The following is a 26,855-nucleotide window of genomic DNA, read 5'->3' on the forward strand; positions in this document are numbered from 1 at the left end:
CTTACTGCCTATAATACCACAAAGAGACTTGCATCAGCTATCTATTCGATAGAGAGTAGCTCAAATCAGGTCAGGTTCACTTACCACCTATAATACCAGAGAGACGAGCATTAGCCATCCGTCTGACAGAGAGAAACTCAGATTAGGTCAGGTTCACTTACTGCCTATAATACCAAAGAGACAGCATTAGGTATCTATTCGACAGAGTACCTCAAACCGGGTCGAATCCACTTACTCCCTATAATATTAAAGAGACGAGCATTAGCGATTCATTCGATAGAGAGCTCAAATGGGGTTAGGTTCACTTAGGGTTATTAGCACGCCATTCTTCGGCTCCAAAATAGCTGGGTGGGGGGAAGTTGTCAGACGAATCTACAACCTCGTTCGGAAAACCGACCAGAAAACCTTGAATAATCTCACACTGGATTCGATGGAGCTTAAGGATCTTCGACATGGTTTTCCGGACCTCATTCGCAAGCGGAACCAGACTTCGGCCAAAATTGCAATTGTTTTCTTCTTTGAGAAGAAGTCGACATACAAAGTGGTACGCATTGAATCGCAAATACCAACTACTGCTGCGTACTAACGGAGATGGCCAGTTGGTGGTCAAAGAGGAAGATGCATCCTACCCCGGGGTTGGAGAAATCTTACCCATGCAGGCAAATCACCTCGACATCTGCAAGTTCGATGATGCGGAAGACGATGGGTACAAACAAGTAAGAGCAAAAATCAAGCAAGCTATGGAAGCGACAGGTACCAGTGAGGCGACTGAGGTAAGACAAGAACCTTTTAATAGACACAAGCCAGTAACACAAGAATAGGAAGGCAACACTTATACCATCAATAACCATGGCCAGATTACGAATCTTGCTCAGGGTGACATGAGAATCGACTCACAAACCATTACTTATGGTTCGATAAATTAGAGCTGGTCAAGGCAGCAGCAGGGAATGAGCTCCTTGACACAGAGCGTTTTGTAGTAGGTGATTATTATCGCATCTATAGCACTTGATTCCCGTTCTCCCTCTATAAGTGCTGGAGTTTCCAAAGCTGGTTACACAGCGCTGTATCTTCTCTTGCCTGACATTCCCTTGACTAGCGAATTTTAGATCGGGAACAAATGGTGTTCTAAGTTTTGGTTAGCACTGGTTTGAGAAGATTATGGAACTCATACCCCTTAACTCCCTTAACCTTTTTGTCTATCTCTTCTTGAAGCCGCCGTAGCGCATTCTCTTGCCCTTCTCCCCATATAATCGGTAGGAACACACCGAATATGCCAAACAATGAGTAGACTTTGTCCTCATCTCTCGTTGTCAATCGGTTTGCTGCCCAAGACATCCGCTCAGTGACGCCGAAATCAAACAAGGGACTCCCTCGAAGGGCCTTGACCGGAACTCCTTTTTTCTCGCAAATATGTCGTTCTAGGGAGGCTTTATTGCCCAGTAGCTCTGCCTCTTTGGAGAAGAAATCGACTAATGCCGCTACAAGAAGCTCCTGCAAAGTCCAGCCTCGAGTGAACCATTCGCTTTTCCGAAATGTCGATTCCCAGTCCTTATTGGACGCGTTGGTCGAATCGGCGCGAGGTCGCGAAACATCTGGCAGGTAAACATAGCATTTGATTGCATTTTGGTACCAGCGAAACATCGAGTTGATAACTTCTTGAAGCTCAGTGCTATTCGATTTATCGATGCAGCAGGTGTCCACCCAAAAGTGTTTCAAACCGTTACGCTTAGCTTGTTCACCACAGAACTGTATCTTGCTATAGCCAGTCTTGCTCTTGTTCGTACCCTCTATGAGATTCTTGAAAGTGACCTCCTCCGCTCCCCATCTGTGCGAAAGTATGGCATACTTTGGGATACCGCTCTCGACGTACTCCGTCAGGCTGAAATCACCGTTGTTATTGTACCGTAGCAGACGCATTATTGGACTAGGCTCGATGATCGCAAGAGAGAGGGTCCTCGGGAGTTATTGAACCGTCGAGTTGGCCTCGTTGCGAATTTGGGTGAAGGTCTGGGAGAAGATGCCAGCTTGAGGCTGGCGCACTCAGCTGAGCGGCAGCCTCTCGGCAATAGTATCCAACGGCATCACTCGAGCTCACCGCAAGAGTTCTATTCTACCTTACAGTTAGGCCAGATCTGAGGGGTGCCGTTCGATCTGATTGGACCGGAAGCCGCTGCGGCTGAATGTTAACGAACGACAACACACTCAACCTGTTGTCAATACTTGGAATTGGCTCCGGCAGCAGCTGGTATCATTCATTACGGAGTTAGTATTGGAGATTCATTATTCATGTCGCAACACCGCTCTAATGTGATGGAACCCCCGATATCCTTTGGTGACGCTAACTCCGGCTTGCAAGCCAGGATCATCAACGGTTCGGCATATATGTTGACGTTACTCAGAAAGTTGTGAAGCACATTACTCGCCCCGACGAGGTCTTTTTTTGCTTCCAAAAACGAGAGACTTCTAAAAGTCAATGGAGATCATCCACGATCATCGGTCAAAAGACGTCATGGGATAAGGTATTGCCATTTCGACTCATCTTTAATTTCTAATATTCTGTCCATAGTGTCCCTCCTCTCAGAGCTGTTAACTTTAACCAAGAAAATCTTCCAGCGCTAGGCCATTCATACTCTTCTCTACGCCATCGACGATTGGGTAGATAAGCGGTTCAAGGCTGCAATCAATCGCATCAACTTCTGGACCAAAGGGGGAATTACGCTTCATGTGCCATCTTGGGGATCGGATACCGCGAACACTTGCCATGGTCGTTGCAAGACTAAAGCCCAAAAAGGGTATTGTTGGTCGCGGAGAAAAGAGACCTCGCGCACGCATCTCTGTAGTAAGAGCGCCAAGAAGTATTGAGTTGCACTCGAACGAGTATAGTTTTCGGCGTTCGTAGAAATCATCAAGAAGTTTGTGAAGTGCTGAAATAATCTGATCGATGGATTGTAGCCTCTCTTGATTGATCTTCTCTGTACAGGTAATTAGCTCCATCACATTCTCCAGGATTACCACGAACTTACCAACTATTATTTCTGGGATTGGAAGTCCCAGCGTTCGAATAGGTCCTTGGCTTTGCTTCAAGGCAGTGTATGTAGCTGCTTTAAACTGGTATGGTTGGCGGAAAACCCAGGATATACATATCCACAGAATGAGGTCCCTGGAGTATGTTGCATGGAGGTTCGTATTCAATTGATTGATCCAGATTTCTGAAAATATTTCGACTACTTCAGCGCACTGATAATAATCCACAAGAACCGCGAGTTTGGCGAGCATCTCGAGGCTGATAGTGCGTTTCACATTTTGTGTATGACCATGGATGATGTTCATCAAGATTAACAAAGCATCGCTGTCCCAGTTCTCCGTAAAGATTTCGAAAAGGCCATCGGCAGAACAAGTTTCTTTCCAATCATTTCGAAACATTCGCTTGAAATAGGTTGACGCTAGAATCAAATGGCGCGAGGAGACTTGCAACCGCACATCTGCCTTTCTGGATGGCTGCACGTAGTCAATTGAAGTATCAAGCTCCAGAGCTTCCGGAGATTCTACGTTGGCCGGCTCACGATCATGATCAAGATCAGCCTGAAATTCAACAGCTTCAGAAGCCTCGGCCTGGGGCTCTGGGATTTCAAATGCTTCGACAATATCTGGTTCAGGTTCAGCAAATGTGAACATGGACTTCGCTTTCTTTCCCTTTGACTTCTTGTATGACGTCTCTACTGGAGATGGAGATTCTCGTCTCACTGGCACAAGTGGAAGCGGCATATAGTCCTGTCTTTCCTCCCAAGCGGCAAAAGTCGCATTTGGGTTCCGCAAGATGAGAATCACGTCTCCATCTGGGTCCAAGCAAAGCGTCTCTTCCATTGAAATGGACAATGAATTGTAGGATGGCTAGCAGAGGCAATTGAAGAACGGACGGCCTCAAAACTTCTTTGAAGAGGTTCGCAAAGTAATAACTGCTCTATAAGGGACATTTGCTCGAGAAAATATTTGAAGTTATACAATTAGGGACAACGGATGCATTATGTAATCTAGAAAGTCGTGTTTACGTATGATTGGAGCTCACTTTGCACACAATTAATCGATCACCAGTGCCTCAAAACCCCGAGATTCAACTCTCTGAATGCGATGATTTGAATCAGTCGATTCGCTGTAGTATGCTTTAGGACTTGCCCTCCGTTAATATTAAGCGCCCCCCCTTCACGCAGTGCTCAATGATCCACGGATGGGTCTGAACCTGTTGGAAGGAAATTCGCCTCTCTGGATCAAGGACAAGTAGCTAGGTAGAATCAGCAGCGGAAGTCGGAGTTTGGATGGCATCTTACTCTGGCAATTAGATCCGTGGCTTCAGGACTCACGAATTCAGGTACCGTTATCTTGCCCGATGCGATTCTATCCTGGGTTATTATTGGTGTGTCTTCAAATGGTGCCTTTCCAGTCAACAACTCATGTCAAAACACCTAATGCCCACAAGTCAACCTCCTGGCCGTAATTATCCTTCTGGCTTCCGCGTCTGGCTTTGATCATTTCCGGCGATAGGTAATCTAATGTTCCGCATAGTGTATTCCTCCTTTTATTTGGCGAATGGACGCTCGAACCGAAATCAGATAGTTTGATCTCGCCATCCATGCCTATAAGGATATTTTCCGGCTTGATATCTCTGTGCATAACATGCTTCTTGTGCATATAATTCAAAGCTGCAGCCATTTGCGCGATATACAGAGCTGCTTTCCACTCTGGAAACCGATTACAGCGACGAAGGTGCCTGGACAAGTCTCCTTTTCCGGCGAATTCCAGAACCAATATAATTTTCTCGCTGTCGTGGAAATGGGCATATAATTTTAAGATGTTATCGTGTCGTAAGTTGCTTTGGATTTCAATTTCTCTTCGTACTTGCCTTTCGACCTTAGCCTGCTGTATTTCATGCTTATAGAGAACCTTCAAGGCACAAACGAACCCAGAGCTGCGCTCTCTAGCGAGGTAAACATGACCAAAACTCCCTTTCCCTAAGGGCTTTCCAATTTCGAACATGCTAAGGTGACACTCTTTTGGCCCGGAAGGTTGATTCTGTAGTTCAGTGTTGAGAAGCACGACTCTATTTGAGCTGTAGGAAGATTGGTAGTGTTCATTTGAAAGGGATACTATACGCTTTGCATTCAGTATATAACTCGTAGCTTTTATTATATACCAGTCATAGGCATACATACGTTGTGTATGGTGTGTGGTTGGCCAGTCTTCCAAAAATGATTTCATGCAAGACGCAGCAGTTGCTGCGGCATAGGCTTGCCATTCTTTGCTCTTATGGCTGTCGGCATAGTCACATATTCCCTTTATGATGACACAAGGAAAACTGTCCCATACCCAAGCACCCTCCATCTCAAACGCGATAACTCCCTCGCTTCGAGCAATCTCGTCTCGGTCCTCTCCCGATCTCATAACGGTGTCTCCAGAGGCGATCTTGCCATAGTGTATTGCAGGTTTGGGTGACTCCATCGCCTCTTTAGCCGTGTTCAGCCTTGCACGATGAATAAGCCTTACCTTGTCGCATCCGAGCACTGAGCAGGATGCATGAAGGGCAATGTCACAGATGCTATCCTCTCCTTGGTCACAGTCCGTGCAAAGAAGGTACTCTTCGGACTCATGATGCTTGTGGCGATATGCCGATTCGAATAGCATGTCTCTATCAGGGCCTGGGTATCGTGATTCCTTGAAATCAGCCTCCTCGAGAATGGCTTCAAGGTACTTCGTCATATTGTTCTGAAGCGTTTTCGTACCCATCCAGCCCTGGAGTTTTTCAAATATGTTCGGATCTCCAAATTTGGTCTCCCAAGATTGTCATTGAGGGTATCCTTCCGTTTGAAGTTGCCCGGCAACCGGCGACCAAAGTCATATTGAACGATACCATTGGAGATAACCACATCGCCGAGTAAGAGTTCCTTCCTAGTATCAGCTCCTCCGCTCGGCACGCCCCCACAAATACCAACAAGCAAAGCAAGCCGGATTCCTGTGAAGCTAGAGCAAAAGCTTCCTGCTACCTTTCCTGCTGCTCCCTTTCCTATGCCTGGCATATATGCTAGAACTGTGTTGTGGTCGCCAATAACACCTGTAGTGTAGGCATTTGTGTCTCCTGGCGCTCTTTTGTACTTATGATCCCAGACCTTGTCAAATGTAACCTCAACAGCATCAGCCTCAACTTTTGTGGCACAAATTATAGCGATTTCAAATCCACTTCGATTTTTTGGCGCTATGGGGTGCGCTATCACGGTTGCCGTACCAATGAGTTCTGCCATTTCTCGCGTGAGTTGACTTCGAAATTAGGGCTTCGAAGGTGAGATGAGAAGATCAGAAAGGCAGGGCGGAAAGATGGTTGTGACAGTAATTTAGTAATATAGTGATAAAGTCAGCCCATCATATCGACAGACCAAAGCAGTCAATGGGCTTTTATAACCGCACAAGTCTCACTTCGATGCAAGCTACAATGAATGCAACGCAATGGTGGAAGGACGGGTTCATCCGCATGCCTCGTCATCCAATGATATGCTATGTGCACGTTTGCATGCGTGTCGATGCGCTAGAGGAAACGCCTGATTTGCCGTAGATGCGCTTTAAGCACACTACTAAGCCCATGGAGATTTTTGATGTTTCATTGTGGAAGCATTCCACCCTACTTGCTGTTCTGGTTGGCGGCGGGACCGACAAGCTTTGTGATGTTTCTTCGGCCGCCCCCACCACAGCCAACTCCAGGCGCTAAACACGACTCCTAATTCCTTCATTCCGGTGGAAGCGCCTTCAGAGACTCGGCGCCTAAAAATGCGCGTCCATGTGCGATGGTTTCCAAGGTTGCGGTGCTTATTGGTTCTCTACAGTTACTGAGGAGCTGGCTGATTGACGACGCGAAAGGGTTCTCATAACTTCTGTGGCACTTCTCTAGTTGTTAATCGTGGTCGGAAGCGAAATGCGTCTGCGAGAAGGGGTGGAAGCGAAGTTGCTGGGCTGCTGTTGATATTCGATTTCTGTGGAAGTGGGAAACTCCTGTGTCTGTTGCTACTGCTGGCGTCCGTTGGGCTGCTGCGCGTAACGCCATTTCAAGGATAGTCAAAAATATGTGCTTTCTTTTCTGCCATGTAACACTGCTGCCTTGACAGCGGCTGAATAAGACCTGCTGTCATACCACTATTCCTCTGAGAGCAACATTTATTTCTGTTGGTCTATGCGAAGGACTGAATCCGCGTTTTAGGCACCAGTGGCCCCTCGCCAACCTAATCTACGTGGCAATCTAAGAGGGTACAATCAATGTACCAGTGCCATTTTGGCCACTGGAATACGGTTCGGCCTGGTGTTTGCGGCCAATGGATGATCCGCATTATGGTGCGGCTACAATCGCAGGACAAGGCCAGGATGCTGTGCTGCCTCCGACATACCTCGAAAAGTCCCCGAACAGAATTGGAACAGGGAAAATCCATCACCACGATGCATAAGCTGCGTCTCACCCGAGTCAAGCAACAGCTCAATGGAGCCCTCAAGGACGACGCCATAATCGAGACTCTGCGTCCGATGCATCATGCAATCGAAGCCGGGCGCGAAGTCAACAATACGGCAGACGGTTTCTCCGGGATTGACGAGCCCAAGTTTGCCAGTGGCAGCCAGGGCATCATGGGCTTTGATGTCTGCGTCGGAGTCGAGTACCGCGGGGAAGGTGGAGGTGGTATATACGACGTTGAACCCCATCAGTTTGTCACACTGCACCTCCAGCACCTCCACCTTCTACCGCGGGGAAGGTGGAGGTGGTATATACGACGTTGAACCCCATCAGTTTGTCACACTGCACCTCCAGTGTGACTCTTGCATTATCATTTCTCTTGACAGTAGTAGAGCCGTTCGGTATTGTCGCCGGTTTCATTGGTATTACACCTGCTTTTACTGACTGCTTCGAGTATGCACAGTTTGACCGCCACTTCAATCTTGATTTCGAGACCAGCCACCTTGCTCTCGACTGCGCGAGACACCGTCTTACACGATGGGGCGAGTCTGTCAATAATTACGACGATCCTAAACTAGGCAGGCAGGATGCTATTGCGACCGAGATCCAACTTGCAAAGGATGCGCTGCTCTGAATTCTTGTGCTGTTTACGGACACCGAGAGCATCTCCAAAACGTATAAGTTGACTGCGGAGGCTGGCGAGTATCTCTCAGCGTATTCGACAGACAATATGGATCCGAAGATGTTGTGCCAGGCAACAAGATGAAAGGATTGGCTATACAGCCTCAAAAGTAGAGTCGATTCTTGAAGCTTGCCAGCTGGGCTCTCTACCACAGGTCCACCTCGAAATACCTTCTCGAACAAATCATCTCAGCCCTCGATGAGACCGAGAGGCTATTCCCCGCGCCTCAGTCCCAAACCACACTTGTCCAGCAAGAAGTAGCTGAGATTGATGACAGGCAGTCTCGTGAACTGATTGAGAATGCAGCCACAGGTGTCGACAGCCTGCTTCAAAAGACGGTAAAGAGGTAACTGCAGGTCATCAGTACTAGAACATCCAGATCAAAGGACGGTCCTATACCGGGGATGCATACAGTAGTGACTGGAGTTGGGGTGCGATGCGGGCATCTCACAAGTATGGTGAAATCAATGTGCGGGAGGGTGGAAAGGCTCCGATTGGGAATAAGTATAGTGGGAAGGACTTTTGGGACTAGGTCACTATTGCGCTGTAGTTGGAGCATAGCAGGTCCGATCTAGCGAGCCTGTGTTTAAACCTCAAGAGTTCACATGTAGGCTAGCGGTCGGCGCGCCAGACGGCCTACCCCTGGCTCACGCGCTTACCTCAGGCTCGAATGAGCTGGATTGCTCTGACTGGTTCTGGCTCTGGCTCTAGCTACTATAGCCCGCTCTAGCTAGTCGGCTGTTATCGCATGCAGAAGGCTAGGAACGGAGGAATGCATCTTTACTTGGCCCGAAATTAATGTCTTATTACCTAGCACACATATTACTCTAATGTTTTTACTCAAATTTCCCGTCTTGGATTTTGTATGAGAACGCCAGGAGAAAACAAACCCCCTAGTTTTTCATTACATTTGAACAGACATATGCTTCCCAAATTGTTTTGGATGTCCTTTTGCACCACTTTACACATGTCCCTGGGTACTCTCCCACCATCACCTCGGCACCGCTCAGCAAGCACCTGTGCATTGGTACGCCCGATTGAATGTGTCTTGAATCCAGATACCACAGACCTTCGTTGCCTCTGGGGCTTCTGTGCAGACGCCAATCTGCTTGTCGGAATCTTCGTCAAACACGTCATAGTCACCAGAGTCCTTGCGCCTATACCGCATCTTCTGCTCGCAAAGCTCGCCGGTGAACTCCTCCTCGGGCCACGGGTACCCAGGCCAGTCTCCCTTGGCGCCATCGAGCTTGTCAGCAGGTTTGTCCATCCCATCGCAATCGCCCCAGTCAGACAGCTTGATACCCTGTGCAAACCAGCCAACCGAGAGCTCGGAGGCCCAGGTCACATCGGCGAGGTAGAATGTTGGTGGGCTCGTGGGGAAGGGGGGCTCCTCAGGCTCCTCAGGCTCCTCAGGCTCCTCAGGCTCCTCAGGCTCCTCAGGTTCTTCAGTTTCTTCAGGCGGCGGAGGGCTCGGCTCGGTAAAGTCTGGAGGCGAGCCAGTGGGTGTCGGGATGCAGTAGTAGCCCTCGCAGCGGACGCCGCAGTTGTGCTCGCACGTGGGCTGCGCCGGGCCAGGCTGCCATGTGATGGGCGGGGGCACCGGAATACCGCCAATCTCGCCGCCGCCGCCGCCATCTCCATTGTCGCCGTTTCCAGGGCCGCCCGGGGGAGGCTCGCAGGCACGGCGATCGAACTGGCTACCCCCATCGCCACCGCTAGCCCGGCGGTTGATCAGGGGACAAGTGCCGAGGTCATCCGGGATGACTGGACACACCAGCTTTTTGTTGTACCGAAGATCTTGACCGTTGATAAGGCATGACTGATCGAGCACCTGGCCGTTCCAGATGAACTTGACGGTGCGAGCATCCGGGTTCACGTCCTTCCACGGGCCGTCATTGATCCTGAGATTTCTCTCGAACAGCTGGACAAGACGCTTGACGCTGCTGGCGACTGTCAGCTGGTCCTTCCACCGCGATGGGAGCGCGCGGTAGTAGGCCACGAGCCCGGCCACCTTTGGCGCCGCGTACGACGTGCCCGAGTCCCATTTGTGCGTGGCGCCCATGACGGCCGTCTTGAGCTTCTGGCCCGGGGCGTGGATGATGCGGTTCAGCTGGTTGTCGCTGAAGCGCTCGCTGAAGGGTGCCAGCCGCGCGGCCCCGTCTGTTGCTCCGACGACGAGAGACGACTCGGCCAGTCGACCCTGGCTCATGACGCGCTGGGGGAAGCCCGAATCTGCCGTGCCTCCCTTGGGGCGGTTGTTGCCTGATGCCGCGACGAGCACGACGCCGTTGTCTGCAATCTCCTCGAGGACCGCCTGCATGACGCGTCCAAAGGCCTTGGGCACCGCTCCGGCACCGATGCTCCATGACATGCTGACGACCGCCTTGCCTTCCTTGGGAACGCTGGTGCTCATTATATCGTCGAGGACCAGTACCAGCGCCTCGAGGTAACGCTCGGCCGGTTCTGAGCCGCTGACCAGACGAGATCCTGTATGCACTGGCACCAGGATCGACTTGCGTGCGACACCTAGGTTGGTGCCGACCGCCATGGCTGAGACGGCAGTCCCGTGCGTACAGTCATCGCTGTATTCACTACCCCAGTTCTGTGTGCGGAGAGCACCGGCTACCCGGATGCCAATGAACTCGGGATGTGTCGCATCAACGCAAGACTCGACAATGTAGATGTACTGCTGTTCACCCGCCGACTCGTGGAAATGAAACTTGTGCATCGAGGTGTCCTGGCCCGCACCCGGGTTGATGCTGAAGTCGGTGTTGGTGGCCCAGTCGTCCACGTAAGGGGGCACAGAGATCTGAGAGTTGGCCCAGTCCGTGTACTGAGTTACCGCCCTCTTTGAAATAATGTTGCCGGAGTTCTCCTTTTCGCCAGTGTTGTCCGGGTCGTCGTCATCAACATCAACATCTACGCTGCGCGCCGCTATGGGCTCCATGCCAGTTGCAGGGTACCAGGCCTTTTTCCTGAAGTTTGAGGGATCGTAAATCACCTCGACCTAGAAAGATGTATAACTGTCAGGCATGTTTCGCAGGGGCCAAACAAGGATTGGGATGGTACCTACCGCCTTCATCTTGAGAAGCTTGGCATGCAAGGCCACGGGCAGGCTCGAAACATGCCAAAATGCCGTGAAGCCCATCATGCTAGACTGGATCCGCGTGACTACTGTTGTCGCCTGTCCGTCTTTCAACCTCGTTAGGCGCTTGGCTAATGCAGAATTGTCATCGTCAGAGTCCCACACTTGCTTGGTGAAGATAATGACATCATTCCTGGCGCAGAACCACTGGGTTGCGAGACTGATATCGTCGTCCCAGGAGGCCTCGTCGTCCTCGCCGGCTCGCCGGCCCAGGTGTACAAGCGCTGATGAACGAGTGTCCAAGGATGCATGGGGGAGCTCGATGCTGCTAGTCACGGACGGCTGCGCGGCGCCAGGCCCAAGGGTAGGGGTGGCATCATAGGCCAGTGCTGCGGCCACGGTTCTTTTCGGAAGAGCGCAGGAAATGTCATCTGTCGCCGTCGCCTCGTCGTAGCCCTCGACCGCGCAGCCGAAGATCGTCGCGCAAGTCTCAACCACCCGCGAAGTGACGGTGACGGTGGTCGTTCCCTTATCCTCCAACTCATAAGAAGTAGTTGTCATGCACACAGATGCTGATTTCGTCTCACATTGCCCAGGCTTCTCGGGAATGCCCGTGGGTTTGGAGCCTGGCCCAATTCTGCATCGTTGGCACCAAGACGTCAGCTAGCTGTGCCAGGGGGAGGAAGCATTGACCGTTAGGGAGAGCTTACGTAATCTTAGGCCAAGGTGGCAAGCCCGGCCCTTTCCATTGCCATCCGCTCGGCCAGGGAATAAGCCCAGGAGGAGGCGGTCCACTACAAGCCGTTAGGTCTGGTTAGTAAAGCTCCTGGCTGTCTCAAAAGAACCGTCCGAGGCTGAAAAGTGACAGGGCTGGGGGACTTACGGTCCGATGATGCCCTCGGGGATTCTCAATTTCCATCCCTTGATTTCGAATTTGCCAATCTTGATACAGGTCTAGAGACATTAGAGACAGGTTAGCTTATTCATTCTTCCGGTCAACACCTGAACGGATATCCCCGCTGCGAGTGGTACAGAAGAGAGATTAGACATACAGAGAAGAACCACAAAGCGCACGGGATAATCACTACATCATCGTCATCATCGTCGTCGTCATCGTCATCTTGGGGCGGTTCTGTCACGGGTTGGATCTTGTGTGGAATCTTGTACCAATCGGTCCACGTCGGGAATGGGACGGTGGGCTCTGGCGGGTCGGGAATTGAGTCATCTGTCGTTGTGGGAATGTTGGAAGGTGAGACGGTATCGCTCCAGGATGAAGGAGGTCCTTGCGTAACTTGAGGCCATGGCGGAAGGAAGATGGTCCTCGTGGTTGTCTTGGTTGTGCCCTCGCTAACCCACGTCACAGGTACGCTCGTAGGAGAAAGTGTGATGGAAGGGTACGGCTGAACGACCGTCTGAGTTCCGACGTCCGAGGGAATCGGAACGTTATAGAAGGGGACTTCGTCGATTGTCTTGGCCGGCACCTTGATCGTGATTGTCGTTGTGGTCGTGCCAACCTGCAGCGATGTCGTGTACGGAGAAATCGAGATGACAGAAGGTGAGGCCAAGGTGCTTGGGGGGAGGACAATAGTACAAGGCGCGGTGCACCCCATTGATGGATACGTGTAGACTGGCGTGCCGATGTACACCACGTCCTCGTCAGACCCCGGTGAGGTATCGCCCATGAGATCAACAGCCCAGTCCGTTGCGCCGCCAAAATTGAGCCCCTTGTACAGTTTGACACGACGATCCTTGGTCTCCTGGCTCATGTAGCCAACATACTCGACATTGTTGTAGATGAGGATGTCAGAGTCAGACTCTTCGTCGTAGATTTGCTGAAATGGCGCAGCCTTGCTCTTGATGATCTCCTCGATTTCGCCGTTGGCGATATAACCCCCCGTGTCGGTACACTTTCCGGGTTGAGCCGGCGAGTTGTTTCGCGGGCCGAGATACAGGCACGATGGCCCCCAGCAGTTGGCGTCGGCCATCTTGAAGCTACGCCCGTAGCTCGTAATACCCACGATGACTTTGTTGGAGGGCACTCCGGCTCTGGTAATCATGGCAAGAGAGTTGATCGTCTCGGTGACATTGACATGTGAGCGCAAACAATCGCCATTCGCGCAACCCGTACTGAACAGAGGAGACCCGTCAGCATCGCATTCCTGGATTTCGAGGGGTGAAGGGGAAGAAAGGGGTAAAAAGGGGTAAAAAGGGGTAAAAAGTAGAACTCACCTCGCCCATTTACTGCTATAATCCCATTGACCTTATAGAGGTCAGCTTCAATAAACTGCAGTAAGGCTTCCAGGAGGACTTACCGTGCAAATCATACGTCATGAAGACGATATAACTGAGAATCTTGGCCATATTTTCGATCGGAAAGTGGCGTAGGTACCAGTAAGATGCCGGAGCCGCAATAGCCAAAGACTTCTCCGCAGGTAGACCATTACGGACCAGTGTCAAGAATTTCAGATAGTTCACACCATCCTCTTTCATACCAGGATCAGACCCTTCAATATCATCAGCCCCAGGGTACTCCCAGTCGAAATCAACGCCATCGAGGTTATTATCAACAACAAACTTGACGATATTATCAGCGAACTTTTGTCTGTTGCCAGGCGTGACGCCCTGGCGCATGATATGCGATGTGCCCTTTGAAATCGATTTTGTCAGCGCTATACGACAACACAAGAGCAAGAGCTAGCCCACGGGTCAGAAACATACCTGCTCGTTAGAGAATGCCCATCCTCCAAATGACATAATCTTTTTCGGACCTGTCATTCCCAGGAACTTTGACCACTGCTCGGTAACGTCGGAGGCGGTACTAGGAACAAAATCCTCGCTAATATGACCAAATGCGAAGTGAATGTGCGTAATGGGGTCTTTGACTTCTGTGACATCCATGTTGAGGCAAGGACGGTTGCCATTCCAGGCCTCGAAATACCCCACACGAATAAAGTTCTTCGGGGGAGTGTCGTTGTTGATGATTTCAATCTTGCCGCAATTGGAGATACAACCGTTCGTGCCCGGTTCATGCGTACCAGGAGTGTTGTCTATACTTGTGTCGACGCAAAACTCCTCGGTCTGGACATGGCCACCGTCAGCATATATCACCACCTCACGGAGGAGGACTTACCAAACCGCAATATCCCCATCCTGAGCAGCAGACGTTCAAGGGGCACGGGTTGAGATCCGTGATGTTTGTACCGTCCGCAGGTCTCACCGTGCCTATAACCTGTGGGCCGCATGTGACGTTTTGAACTTGGACTGGCATTGGGGGAGTCCCTTTGCTGATGCAGATTTTCTGGTCAGCTAAAAGCTGCCCGCAACCAGCCCAGCCCCAAGTCTTGCCGACATTGAGCTCTTGGATCTCTTTCTGGGTAAGGTAATATTGGTCGGCGATGGCCCAGCATCCGTCGTCTTTCTGGACTTCGTGCACAGCACAATCTCCGTTCTTCTGTGGTTGGGGTTTTAAGTCTGGCTTTTCGCCCTTAGAACAGCACACGGCCGTCTTGGGCATCAAAAAGTTGCAGAAAGCTGTTTCGTCGCCGCCGTTGTATTCTACGAGCGTTTTCAAAGGGATGTTGCAGCGCTTGGCAATAGCTGGACAACTATCAACCTCTTCGACCATGGTGTATTCGCATTCGTCGTCAGCAGCCATTACTAATGGGAACCTAGGTTAGTCAAGAGAAATAGAGGCAGATAGAAAGGACAGAGAGGGTAGAAATGGAGGAAGAATCCCGAGGGTTGTCGTCCAACTTACCAGAGAACTGGGCCTCTCCAGCAGAGCAACACAGTTCGTCCCCAGTCGCCATATTGCCACAGTATGCATCGTCGATCCCATTGAAAGTGTACAGGTTATCCAAGGAGATGCCGCACTTCTCTTCGGCAATGGACCAGCAACTGTCACCGAAGTTGACCTTGGCTACGCGACAGGAACCCGCGCGGCGCCTCGTCCGATGCAGAGGCTGGTGAGGTTGCTTGACGTCGGCATACCGCCGGTGGCGACTCAGCAACGATGTACTGTTCGTCAGTGTCTGATTTGAGAGCGGATCTGTAGTCGAATCTTGTACAAGTGGCACAGCAGAGATGAGCGCCATCGTCTGGTTCTGGGCGGTACTGCTGCCATCGAAGCCATCTGCACACTCGCCCTCAGCCCAGCCACTGAGTGCTTTGTGGACACTCTGCAGGTCTCCGTCGGCATCTGCTACCATTCCAAAGACAAGTGCGGCCGAGCTATTGCCGGTCGGGCCGCAGACTTGCATAGTCAGGCGCGAAGGCATGTCCACCTCGGCAACACGCTGGATAAAATCGTTCATGAGGGAGGCAACTGAGGATCTGTGAACTTGGCCGCCAGCGTAGAGTCCAACAATGGTCTTGCCGGACTTGGCAAAGACGGCTGTCAGGCGGTTGTTGGGGTTCAGTGCGACCTGATGCTGGAGCTTGAGTGCAGATTCGACAATCTGGGAAACAGCCAGCTGAGACGCTGGGCGACCAGCCCAGCCGGTTTGAACTTGGGCCGTCGTGTTGACCACATCGGCGTTGGACAGTGCCAGTGGGCCGTAGGTGCCAGAGACCCCCTCGGGATCCATGATGCTTGAAGTGCATGCCCTGAGGACTGTCTGCCGGCCGGGCAATTCCAAAGGGAAACGCAGCATGGCTTCGAAGATGACTGTGTGTTCACATCTTTCCAATTCCTCTATTGAGAGGATTCGAGACCAGGAGAAACTGGTTGGGCCGGCGGCGGCACATGATGCAGGACAATAGGCTCTGGATGATGTTGTCTCGGGATGGAGTAGACCTGGGAAGAACGCTAGATGATTGGTGTTATTGTTGGCGAAGGTGAACTGTGCCTGGGCGGGAACAGCCAGCTCCCAAGCTGTCGCCACCAGCACGGCGACGAGACGACCGTCGAGCCTCATCGTGTCGGATAGTGCAGCGCTGTTTGGCTAGATGCTTAGCACCTGTCAGAGGAAACGCACTCTGGTTAAAGTGAACTCCAAACAGAACTACATAGTCAGCTATATATACGTCGACGGTCATGTTTGCCAAGCCAAGCCAGAGCGAGCACCACAGTCAGTCCCTTTACCCCCATACTCGGTATCCCTGCATCACCTTCACTTGACGGCAAATCACCTGGCTAATTCACCTGTTCTCCAGGATTTTGACGTATGTAAAATCCCCAGCGAAGACACGACGATCCAATTTCCCTGAAATAAGGGTGAATGTTCTACAGCGTACCTCAGGGCTGCGCGGGAGCTCTCCGCTGGTCGATCCTCCTACGGAGCGTGCGAGATTTGTGTTTTTTTCGTCCCATACCAGCTAGCAGACTGGCTATCTGCTAACGTAATACGGACAGGGGCGCGTTGTGGGTGTTTGCCGCCCCCGCCGGTCTTCTGCGGATAGAACCGCATGAAAACATTGATAGACTTGAGATATTCCCAATGCGTTTTCTCCGTCATGTGAATCATCAATGAGTAATATAGGGTTTAGCCAATCATTGGCGGTACTCCGATCTAAGGGATGTGGCGGCGGGTGATCCCTTTGCGCGAAGGAACTAGCCTCGATGATGTGGGTCGCGGGGAGTAACATTGTATGCAGATCTTTCGCGTTGTCAGCGTAGCCCTGCTTGGGGGCCAACAGTCAGGGTACAATTAGGGTAAATGGCCGGCCTAGATCCAGAGTGAAGCACGGAGAAAGTATTAGTGACTTCGTTTCGCCCCCAACAAGCTACAGGGTTGGCCCGGTAATTTTGAATCCTGCCTCGGAGTAACAAAGTCACAAGCAGAATGGGAATTGGGGGCCAGGTCATCGTATAGTGAGTGCATGGTTCCTGCAGATAAGTCTGACAGCCGTTTCCCCGCCGTTTCCCCGCTGCTCCCGCTGCTCTCGTCGAAAGGCAATCCCGACCGGCTGCGTGGCGTGCGACAACGCTCAACCACTTGAACCAAAACCGCTCGGGAGGGTTCCACCATGGCAGACAACGATACCTCCCATGGAGATGCCGACAAGGCCTTGGCTTCGGTCGAGAAGCGCGACGTAGAGCTCTTCAGAGCACTGTTAGACAACGGATTGGACCCAACCCAGCTCAACCTTGCTAGTGGCAACACCCTTTGGCACCACGCGGCATCCAGCTATGGCGGCACCTCCTTTGCTCCGGGCGGAAGCACGCCCAGAATGCTGCAAGAACTAGCAGACAGCGGCGTCGATTCAGCACGGGCGAATGATGCTGGTCGCACGCCGCTTCACGTTCTAAGCAGCGTCCGTCCGGACTTGTTCGACGATATAAACATGGACCGTCCTGGTTCTTTGCTGGCTTTTGACATCCTTCTGGATCAGCTACGTGGTACTCGTGAATCTGTACCGGAAAATGTCAATGTGTTTGATACAGATGGAATCACCCTTCTCCACCTCGCCGTTGCCACATCCGCGTATCAGGTTCGCAGGCTACTTGCCTCGGGTGCTGACGCAGCAAGACCCGACGTCCAAGGACGGACGTCCCTTCATGGCGCGGTGCAAGCCTGTGACGGCAACATTGTCGGCCTGATTCTTCAAGCCCTTGGGTCCAGGTACGAGATGCAGCAAGTCGAATGCAATCTGCCTGCCAGCAGCCCAGCCATCGCGCCTGCAAATGCAATCAACGCCCGAGATGCTCAGCAGCGAACAGCTGTATATTATGCTTGCCTCGCCGGCAGTCCAAGCATATTCAGCCTTTTGGTTGAAGCTGGGGCAGATACGAGATGCGCCGCGGAAGACGGTAGCTCCTCCACGATTGAAAGTTCTTGCTGGCACGCATTGGCATTATTCGGGGCTGAACGTCAATTTTCAAGGCCGAAAGCTGGCACAAGATCAGGAGGGTCGCCGGCGCGGCGAATCGGCGAGATGGTCGAGTACCTGCTTGAGACGTCGGAGCCTGCGGACATCACCTCTATCGACAAAGCGATCGAGTTGGCCGAGGCTACTCAGGCAGCATATGTCTTGGAGACCTTGTGCCGTGCCCGCTCTACTTTTCTGACGAAACACAAGCTACATTCGATGCATAGGCCGAGCCAGGATGCCATGGCAGCCGCATTTCCGTCTCTGCTGCAGAGAGTAGCGGACCGTAACGAGACCGAGAATCCGGAAATCCCTGCCCGAATGCGCCTTTTGAGACTGATGGAACTCCAAGAATATCCCTCGGCCAAATCATTGCTAGCCCAAATCGGACCTGAACTGGCTGCTCAGAGCAATGTAGATCTTTCTTTGATAGTCGATCTGCTTGCTTCGAATGGTTTTGCGGACATGCTTTGGCCCCTGAAAGATGTCATCAAGCATCAAATGCAGCGCAGCCACGAGTCACTGTTCTTTTCGTCTGTCGATCAGTCAGAACCGAATATGAATGTGCTCAAGATGCTTGTGCAGAGCTTTGAGTTGGATGTGAACGTTGCGAACTCAAATGGGATAGGGGTCCTCCATCGCTTGTTTCTCAACAGTCATGACCCGCTCGGCGAAAGCTGCAACCCTACCTGGTGGAAATCCTCGCTCGCTCTACCATACTTGGTCAGGCATGGCGCCAACATCAACATGCGAGATAAAGACGGACGCACGCCTCTACACCTCGCTTTGGATCGCGTTGGGCACGTCGACTTTGACAGGAGCATTATCGGGAGACTCGTGGCACTAGGTGCTGATGTCAGTGCAGCTGATTATAGGGGCCGGACTTGTCTCTGCAGAGCGGCAGGCAATATTCACTATGCTGACAGTGGGCTGATGCAACATGATTCAGGCTCTATGGGTCTACTGACCCACAACATCACTGTCGTGAAGCTGCTTCTCGAAGCCGGCGCGCCCATTACACAACCCACTCTAATCGAGGCGATCCGGCGCAGTGACGCAGCTCTTTTGGGCCTGCTCTTGTCACTCGGGCGCGCAGACCCAAACACACGTCTCAGACAAGACCAAAAGCCACACGGCTACTGGTGGTCCGGCACAGGGTACAGTCTCGGGGGCGACGCGGAGCGGGATCCCTGGAGATATATGCCTCCCCTCGGACTCAATGCCGTCCCAGAGCAAGTCATGTACCCTCTGCATTTCGCCTGTTTGCACCACAACAACAACCACGCCGTCATTTCCATGTTGTTGGACCATGGTGCGGACCCCAATGCTCGTTATGAGAACGGCATGACTGTATCACACTACGTCATGAGTCAGAGAGTCTGTTCCCCGACGATGAAGCTCCTGCTGGCACGTTTCACCACGGAGAATAGCAAGAATGGACTCGAGACGCGGAACCCCTTGGGCATGACACCACTTCTTATTGCCTCTCACTTGGCTGGTGAGAGCTCACCCGACGATACCAGTCACGACCCAAGCGTATCAATGGTCCACACTCTACTGGACCTCGGTGCCGATCCTTGTGTGAGAGACAATTCCGGGCTTGACATTTTGCTCCATCTGGGCTACGACAACAGTGAAAGCCGAGATATTGGTGCTGATAATGGTGGCGGTGATGAAGCCGCGAGTGGAAATGGGGGGTTGAAGGGTCTGGCCGGTCGTGTGCGAAAACTCGTGCATGTATGCAACTCGGCGGATTGATTAGATTAGGACATGGAGCACGACCTTTAAGATGCTCTTGAACAGTGATGATGGGATATATTCTAAAGCCCAAGTTGATTACTGCGGTCCACTGGCATGTGGGCATGAACCTCCTTACTAGCCATACTTTATTGTTATATTCCGAAGTAATGAATGGGTCCGATCTGGGCATGGTTCTTAAGTTGAAAGCTCAACGGCTTACTTATGGGTTATATAGTGGTCATTTTGCAGGGGAGGATGTAGGTATCCTAGAACGTGGCGCTTGTTGGATTCCTAGGAAAGTGATTCCTAGGAAAGTGATGATATTGAATACGAAAATGGGATCTTGAGGTAACTGTGACGGTATCAATGACAAAGGCAATGGTAGTCGCTCAACGGGCATGAACTTTTAGGGCCCGAGTAACGGCTGTACAAGACTCTTGTGTTAATAAATATAGAGAGGTACGTTGAAGGAGAGCGTCGAAATGAATGTCCGCGGCTGGGCCTTGAGTAGGTAAAGGGTCGGTCCAACACCTATGGCCCTCCGAATATGCAAAGGCGGCTTGATTGATACAGAGGTCTTATGGGTGGTATAATTAAGAGTCACTCTAAAGCCTGTAAGTTACTTCTGCCTTGCCAGTGGCTAGAAGAGACACATTTAGGTCAACTTTCTAATGTGCTTACGGCTGGCTTGTAATTCGTTCTTCGTGCCTCTCAAGACCCGCATCGCATCGCTTTTAGTCCTCGAGGCCTGCCACCGGCATGGAAGTCCCAGCTCGATCACCCCGCCATTAGTGTGATGGTCTAGCAGGAACATGCAGGAAATTGCGTTGGCCCTTTCAAGTTAAATACCTTAGGTACAACTGTGGTGGAGCCGATTCCTTTGTACACAGTACGAGTACTCGATCCCTGACAGCGGCAGGCAGGTCTCCTGCAGGTGATGGGATTACTATCCTCTAGGATGAACGAGTACTCGCACGCCCCAGGGCAGGGGTAGAAATGTGACCTGCCTCAAAAAGAAAGTTCCCTGCAAGCCTGCAAGCCTGCAAGGTAAAGCAGAACGGTGTGGTTTGATTCAGTGGGAATACATACCGGCGAGGAATTATCAGATCAGTACGGAGTAGTCGGAACTACTGGCCCCGCACGGTGAACAAAGTCACGTCGTCGCGTGACCGTGGCCATTAACAGGGCTTATTCTTTTCTTGAGTTTGGACCTTTGGTTTACGATTTGGCAATTTCTGTCCGAGTTCGAGTTAGATATTCTTGCTACGAGTACTTCTCGCCTAACAGGGTCAAGCCCAAAACAAGTACCTCGAGTATATATAGGATGATCACTCGCACAGTAGTATGAGTGATCAATACACGCTGTACATCGCCACCGTTACGCTTCCAGAGTCTGTAACAGAGTTCAAGATGTTGTTCTCATCATTTGCCTTGTTTTCTGTTGCATTGCCCGTCGCGTTGGGCCGCTCGCTTATAGAAAGACAGAACTACTATGTCGACGTCAACACCACCAAGTACTGCACATGGTACTATGATAATGATGGCGCCAACGACTGCACCACAGTCCTACGCCTCTGGGATGTCACCCTTGAAGCCTTCATGAGATGGGTAAGTCTCCATGCAGCATACCTTAATGATCCAACTCCGCTCATTATAATGCAAAGATTGTGTTAACACGGATGTAATGACAGAACCCTTCCATTACCGCTGGCTGCGGCAACTTCAAGACTAGCCAGTCCTACTGCATTGAAGGTAAGATGGAATTTGCACCCTTCATATATCCATTCCGCCTTCAGTTGGAGCTGTCATGTCTTCCGTGTCTGTGGCAACTTGAGAGGCTAATATGGACTTTTTGCATCGTAGCCTTCGGTGAACCTCCCGTCACCACCCAGCCACTCCCTACGTTGCCAACCACCACGGCAGCCAGCTCGACTGTTAACCCTCCTACTACCACTACTACTACCAACCCCGGCAATGGCATTGAGACACCCCAACCCACTCAGGCTGACATGGTGAAGAACTGCGTAAGTCATCCCGCCTCCCGGGGGCTGGCCACCCATAGTGCACACTGTCTGATCGGCGGCTAATCTGGTCATCCCATCACCGCAGAACAAGTTCTACTTTGTCAAGACTGGTGAAGGCTGCAGCAAGATTGCCAGCTCCAACGGCGTCAGCGTTGCCGACATTTTTGCCTGGAACCCGTCGGTCGGCGCTGACTGCTCGGGCATGTGGGCCGAAGTCAACATTTGTGTCGGCATCATTGGTGGGCCCACTGCCGCGCCCCCGACTTCCACAGCCCCGAGCAACGGCGTAGAGACTCCCTCTCCTATTCAGGACGGCATGGTGACCAACTGCAACAAGTTCCACTTCGTCAAGTCGGGTGATGGCTGTGCGTCGATTGCCAAGACCTACAGCATCAGCGTCTCCAACTTCATCACCTGGAACCCGGCCGCGGGCACAGATTGCACCGGACTATGGCTCAACACCTATGCCTGTGTCGCCATCATCGGTGGCGCACCCGCCCCTACCACCACAACCACTGCTGGTAACGGCATCGCCACGCCGACGCCGACCCAGCCCGGTATAGTCAGCAACTGCGACAAGTTCCAGTTCGTGGAGAAGGGCTCGACCTGCGCCACCATCGCCAAAGCCCATGGCATCGCCGTCTCCCAGTTTGTCAGCTGGAACCCTTCGGTCAACAGCGACTGCTCCGGGATGTGGGCCGAGGTCTACGTGTGCGTCTCCATTATCGGCCACACGCCTCCCACTACTACCACGAAGCCGGGCAACGGCGTCGCCACCCCCACCCCGATCCAGGACGGCATGACCACGAGCTGCAAGACATTCCACTTCGTCCAGTCGGGCGACAACTGCGCAACCATCGCCAAGGCGCGCGGCATTAGCGTTGCCAACTTTGTCAAGTGGAACCCGGCTGTTGGCACCAGCTGCACCGGTCTTTGGCTCAATACCTACGCCTGTGTTGCTGTCCTCTAAACTTGGCTGATTTCGACACGTGAAAACCTCCGTACATGAAGTAATTTGGTATCAGAAAACTCCTCTTCGCTGTATATATTACCTTTGCGGGACCCACCGCGTTACTTTACGCAGTCAAGTTTCTTCTAGACTACATAATGCACTTATAAAATTACCAATAAATCATAAACTACAAATGGACATTAGACCCTATGAAACGTGGGAGGCGGTGGTACATTTTATCTCAGTCTTTTTACAGGTACCCGTTTCACAGTATTTCCTGCTATCATCTGCCATGTTAATGAATAATTAACTTGAGGTGTCTGTAGTACCAGTAAGAATAAAAATAGTTTGTCCGTCTTGCAATTTGTCCCTGCATTTTTGCCACGCGGTAATCCTCTGCTCCGCCCAACGGCGTAAAAGGGTGTGTAGCTCCCGCTGCCGCGGCGCCGGCGGCCCTCTTACGAACAAATACAGAGGGCAGGCTGTGCCGATTGCAGAAGTGCAGCAGCGTGAGCTACCAGCAGCCTTTTTGGCCCGTCCACTCCTCGAGACTCGGATTACCTCGGTGCCGATTGTTTCTCCAAGGATGGACAACAACGCCCGTCTTTCGCAGAGCTGGACCCGACATTCCCTCAACAAGCAGCTCAATATATGGGTGATCGCTTTGGTCGTCGTCACCTCATAGTATGGATGATGACCTTGGCCGTAGTGATCCTGCGTCAACCCCTGTTTGCCTTTGGTGACCTTGGCGATGGTCTCCAAACGACAGCCCCCGTCCACGATGGGCTGTGGTGGGCCATCGACATGTCTCCAAACGACAGCCCCCGTCCACGATGGGCTGTGGTGGGCCATGTCGCTTCCACGACCACAGAGATATACACAACGCCAGAAGTCCAAGCATGGGTACGTGGCTATATCTGTATCACATACCAGGAACAACGTTACGCACCGAATCACAACGTCATAACGTTTGCGAACGTTTGCCTATTGAAGAGGTGCCTGTGGAACAATTGATAGTGGCCTATATGCTCGGATGAAAGAGGTTCTCTGGAAGGCACAGAGGGACTTGAATGTAGCAGTAGAGTTAGCATAATATATAAGTGCTCTTGAATCTGATTTCTGTCTCTACCAGCATTATGATCCCACTACACCTCCAGTTATCGGCAACGTTTAGCAGTTGAGGAGTGCGCGTCTGGGTCCGAAAACGCCATTAAAGGTACTACAGGCCAGCCAATTGTCTCGATTTCTAGCCTCTTTTGCCACATATTTTCGATCTTATCATTAATGACCGCGTAACCAAGAACCTTCCACAACTTAGTCCGTAAAATAAACCAATCAGACTCGTAGTTGTCAAAGTCAAGCCCGGGCTCACTTAGTGATAACTCTTCATCAGCACTCACACTGGCCCAGTCTCTTTCTGATCCTTCGTTCAAGTCTAACATCTCTTCGTCAGCGCTCACACTGGCCATGTCTCCTTCTGATTCTTCATTCAAATCTGACATCTCTTCATCAACGCTCACACTAACCCTGTCTCCTTCTGAGTCCCTGTTCAAATCATCTTCCTGCATATACGAAGAGTAAATATCCGCTGGACAGGGCATTCCTCGAAGCTTTGGGAATATCCTGCTCCATTCCGTTGCAATGGCCTGGATACCGTCCGACTCCATCAAGCGTCGTGAATCCTCGAAGAATATGCTTGCGAAGTGCATGATCTCTAACTGCCAGAAGGGACGCGATTTTGTCAACAGCGCAAGAGACAGACATAATCGAGACTGAGGTAGCGCAAGAACAATGAGTCGCGGGCAGGAACGTGTGAGGTCAAGAAGTCTTGCACCGTCCATCCGGAACCTCAAGTTAAGTTCAAGGTGCTCCAGGCGATGCAGCGCACGCAACAGCGCTACACGCAGGTTTTCCGCCGATTCCGGTTCCCCCTCAAAGCCTAGGCCTAGGTGCTTCACACTAAACTTCTGTAAAAGAGGGCAGCCACGGGCGATATCAAGGAGCGCTTCCACGTCATCAAGCTCATCAAAAACAACATCGATGACCCGTAGGTGTCGGCATTTCGCAATCTTTTTGATGAAGTTTTGGCTGATAGGCTTTTCTAACCTAAGGATTTGAAGCTTCTCGAACTTTGGGAATTGCTCCAGCCAGTGTTGGTCCGCAACCCCAAGGTACAACATCTTCAGCTTGGGCCATAGATCTCCCTGTTCCTTACTTGTCAACGTTATAGATGACGATCCTAAAAGGGCGGCACGATTGGGGATAATAAGCGCCAACGCCTTGAGATTTTCTTGTCGCCGAAGGCACGATAGGAGCTCCGCAGCGTCGGATTCGGTTAGCTTGTCAGTTCCTTCAAGGTGGAAAAACTCCAGATCACAAATATTAATCAGTTGACAAAGCTTGTCTATGTCTTGGCCGCTTTCTGATTTGTAGATCGTGAGAGCTTTGAGGTTTGAGAATTTATCCTAATGGTATCAGACATAGTATATTTGGGGGGAGCGGATAAAACTCACAGCATGGGTGATTCCTTGGAAATAATCGGAGCTGGTCATTAAAAGCCCACAGTAGTAGTCATCAATAGCCAAAAACTCAACCGTTCGAGGGAGGAGGAGGTCAGAAATGCGCGACCAGTCTTGACCCTCGATCTCGAACGGGATTGTGAGACTTGCAAGGCCCGCTCCTTGCGGTTGCAGGAGGAGCTCAGCAGATTGACGATGGCGCATCGCGCGACACTTCTCATTGCATATAAGCCTAATATCCGGGAGTGTTACTTCATCAACTGCAGGATTCTCTAAAGAAAGAAGAAGATGTTTCACAAAGGTCATGTTTCGTCTGAAGCGCTCTTGTGATGCTACAAACAGGCAATTAAGCGATCCAATGTCAGGCGTGCGGAACTGCATATCGTTCAGGGAGCCTTTGTAGAGCTTCTCCAAAGCTGCCACGCTCCACGTGCTGTTCACACAGGCACAACTCAAAAGATCTGGTACCAAGTGAACATTGTCCACCACCAGTCCAACAATTTCCGGGAGCACAAGTGGATTTAAACCTTGTCGATTATAAACGGCAGCCATCATGAATCGAGGAGAAAGGGATGAAGCAGCAGCGATGCCCCAAACATTGACTTCAGACGAGCAGTTATGATGTGGCACTCGTGATTTAGTAGATTGTTGGTTTTAAGGATGAACCAGAACTAACCGCTCTCTGGCAATGCGGCGCAAGGATTAACGCAGCATAGGCTTGCCGAGACTAGAGAAGATAGATTCTACAAAAAATTATTAGTCCATCGAGACCATCAGCGTGGATTTGTGGATGCGCGGCGGCCCCTCACCTCAATTTAGGGAGGGAATAACCGGATGTGCGACCCTACAGCGCCAAAAGTATGCGTAATATCTAGGGAGCGCGTGATCTTGCGCTGTTATCTTAATAGTACTACGGAACTTGGCATCCGTATATCAGCCTGGCGTCGGCAGATCATTATTCCAGCTAGGCTAGAGATGCTTTATTAATTACACTTGTATACAGCAGTTGTGGCTCGGAGAGCAAATTCATGGTATTGCATCGGGAGTAGGCTGCGGTGGGGTAGGAGGTTTTAGACAAGATATGCTATCGTCTTGTTTGCGAGATCGTTATGTTTGGTGACAGCGGACTCAACTCGTACCAAGCAGAGTCAAGCCATACTCAATATCTGCAATATTTTTACTTAACCAGGTACTTATAATGCAGTATTTCAACATATATGTTGCAGCGAGATATACACTAATTACCCTCCCACAAACAAAGATAGTGTCCTCCTCTTTTGTCAACTGCTTCCAAGTTTCCTGTTTCGCAGCAAAGCACTATGTAGTTTCCAATTTCAATGCGACGAGCTCCATCCTTCCATACAGCTGCGCCCTCATCATAAGGTTGAATACAAAAAACAAACTGCGCGGTTTCGATTTCGTAAGGATGCGTTACATCTACTTCAACTATTGAAGGACAAAGTAGTTTTTTCTAGTACTCTATTAGTGGCAAAACTAGAATAGATTGGAACTCCCTACACTCGTTACTTCTTGAATAACATTTACCAAGTATCGAACGTC

General features: G+C 51.2%; 9 protein-coding genes across 9 annotated transcripts; 4 read left to right on the top strand and 5 right to left on the bottom strand.

The window, feature by feature from the left end:
• Window positions 1-289: 289 nt before the first annotated feature.
• VE01_02445 (uncharacterized protein) lies at window positions 290-970 on the top strand (the record flags this gene model as incomplete). The annotated part of the gene is made up of 3 exons (XM_018271954.2): window positions 290-544; window positions 600-773; window positions 822-970. 3 exons carry the CDS (start codon window positions 290-292, stop codon window positions 924-926), a joined length of 534 nt encoding a protein of 177 aa, XP_018132713.1. The 3' UTR covers window positions 927-970.
• On the bottom strand, window positions 606-2,148 carry VE01_02446 (uncharacterized protein). Its single transcript, XM_018271955.2, has 2 exons — window positions 1,175-2,148; window positions 606-1,128 (listed from the first exon to the last, which is right to left on the bottom strand). Exons 1-2 carry the CDS (start codon window positions 1,918-1,920, stop codon window positions 933-935), a joined length of 942 nt encoding a protein of 313 aa, XP_018132712.2. The 5' UTR covers window positions 1,921-2,148; the 3' UTR covers window positions 606-932.
• A 447-nt stretch (window positions 2,149-2,595) lies between these two features.
• Window positions 2,596-3,867, bottom strand: VE01_02447 (uncharacterized protein; the record flags this gene model as incomplete). The annotated part of the gene is made up of 2 exons (XM_018271956.1): window positions 2,596-2,975; window positions 3,027-3,867. The coding sequence occupies 2 exons, from the start codon at window positions 3,865-3,867 to the stop codon at window positions 2,596-2,598; spliced, it is 1,221 nt and encodes a 406-aa protein (XP_018132711.1).
• Window positions 3,868-4,449: 582 nt separating this feature from the next.
• On the bottom strand, window positions 4,450-5,754 carry IPL1_1 (spindle assembly checkpoint kinase; the record flags this gene model as incomplete). The annotated part of the gene is made up of 2 exons (XM_018271957.1): window positions 4,450-5,144; window positions 5,211-5,754. 2 exons carry the CDS (start codon window positions 5,752-5,754, stop codon window positions 4,450-4,452), a joined length of 1,239 nt encoding a protein of 412 aa, XP_018132669.1.
• A 1,719-nt stretch (window positions 5,755-7,473) lies between these two features.
• On the top strand, window positions 7,474-8,117 carry VE01_02449 (uncharacterized protein; the record flags this gene model as incomplete). Its single annotated transcript, XM_018271958.1, has 2 exons — window positions 7,474-7,708; window positions 7,756-8,117. The coding sequence occupies 2 exons, from the start codon at window positions 7,474-7,476 to the stop codon at window positions 8,115-8,117; spliced, it is 597 nt and encodes a 198-aa protein (XP_018132668.1).
• An 836-nt stretch (window positions 8,118-8,953) lies between these two features.
• On the bottom strand, window positions 8,954-16,533 carry VE01_02450 (uncharacterized protein). Its single transcript, XM_018271959.2, has 10 exons — window positions 15,008-16,533; window positions 14,381-14,907; window positions 13,969-14,328; window positions 13,563-13,896; window positions 13,480-13,510; window positions 12,303-13,377; window positions 12,134-12,204; window positions 11,961-12,044; window positions 11,239-11,887; window positions 8,954-11,172 (listed from the first exon to the last, which is right to left on the bottom strand). Exons 1-10 carry the CDS (start codon window positions 16,164-16,166, stop codon window positions 9,172-9,174), a joined length of 6,291 nt encoding a protein of 2,096 aa, XP_018132670.1. The 5' UTR covers window positions 16,167-16,533; the 3' UTR covers window positions 8,954-9,171.
• A 684-nt stretch (window positions 16,534-17,217) lies between these two features.
• Window positions 17,218-19,818, top strand: VE01_02451 (uncharacterized protein; the record flags this gene model as incomplete). The annotated part of the gene is made up of 1 exon (XM_018271960.1): window positions 17,218-19,818. The coding sequence occupies one exon, from the start codon at window positions 17,218-17,220 to the stop codon at window positions 19,816-19,818; it is 2,601 nt and encodes an 866-aa protein (XP_018132671.1).
• Window positions 19,819-21,144: 1,326 nt separating this feature from the next.
• VE01_02452 (uncharacterized protein) lies at window positions 21,145-22,794 on the top strand (the record flags this gene model as incomplete). Its single annotated transcript, XM_018271961.1, has 4 exons — window positions 21,145-21,408; window positions 21,492-21,552; window positions 21,664-21,824; window positions 21,910-22,794. 4 exons carry the CDS (start codon window positions 21,145-21,147, stop codon window positions 22,792-22,794), a joined length of 1,371 nt encoding a protein of 456 aa, XP_018132672.1.
• Window positions 22,795-23,761: 967 nt separating this feature from the next.
• On the bottom strand, window positions 23,762-26,115 carry VE01_02453 (uncharacterized protein). The gene is made up of 2 exons (XM_018271962.2): window positions 25,290-26,115; window positions 23,762-25,241 (listed from the first exon to the last, which is right to left on the bottom strand). Exons 1-2 carry the CDS (start codon window positions 25,848-25,850, stop codon window positions 23,934-23,936), a joined length of 1,869 nt encoding a protein of 622 aa, XP_018132673.2. The 5' UTR covers window positions 25,851-26,115; the 3' UTR covers window positions 23,762-23,933.
• Between the last annotated feature and the right edge of the window lie 740 nt (window positions 26,116-26,855).

The sequence above is a fragment of the Pseudogymnoascus verrucosus genome (genome assembly GCF_001662655.1).
Source record: "Pseudogymnoascus verrucosus strain UAMH 10579 unplaced genomic scaffold scaffold_9, whole genome shotgun sequence".
NCBI classification, from domain to species: domain Eukaryota; kingdom Fungi; phylum Ascomycota; class Leotiomycetes; order Thelebolales; family Thelebolaceae; genus Pseudogymnoascus; species Pseudogymnoascus verrucosus.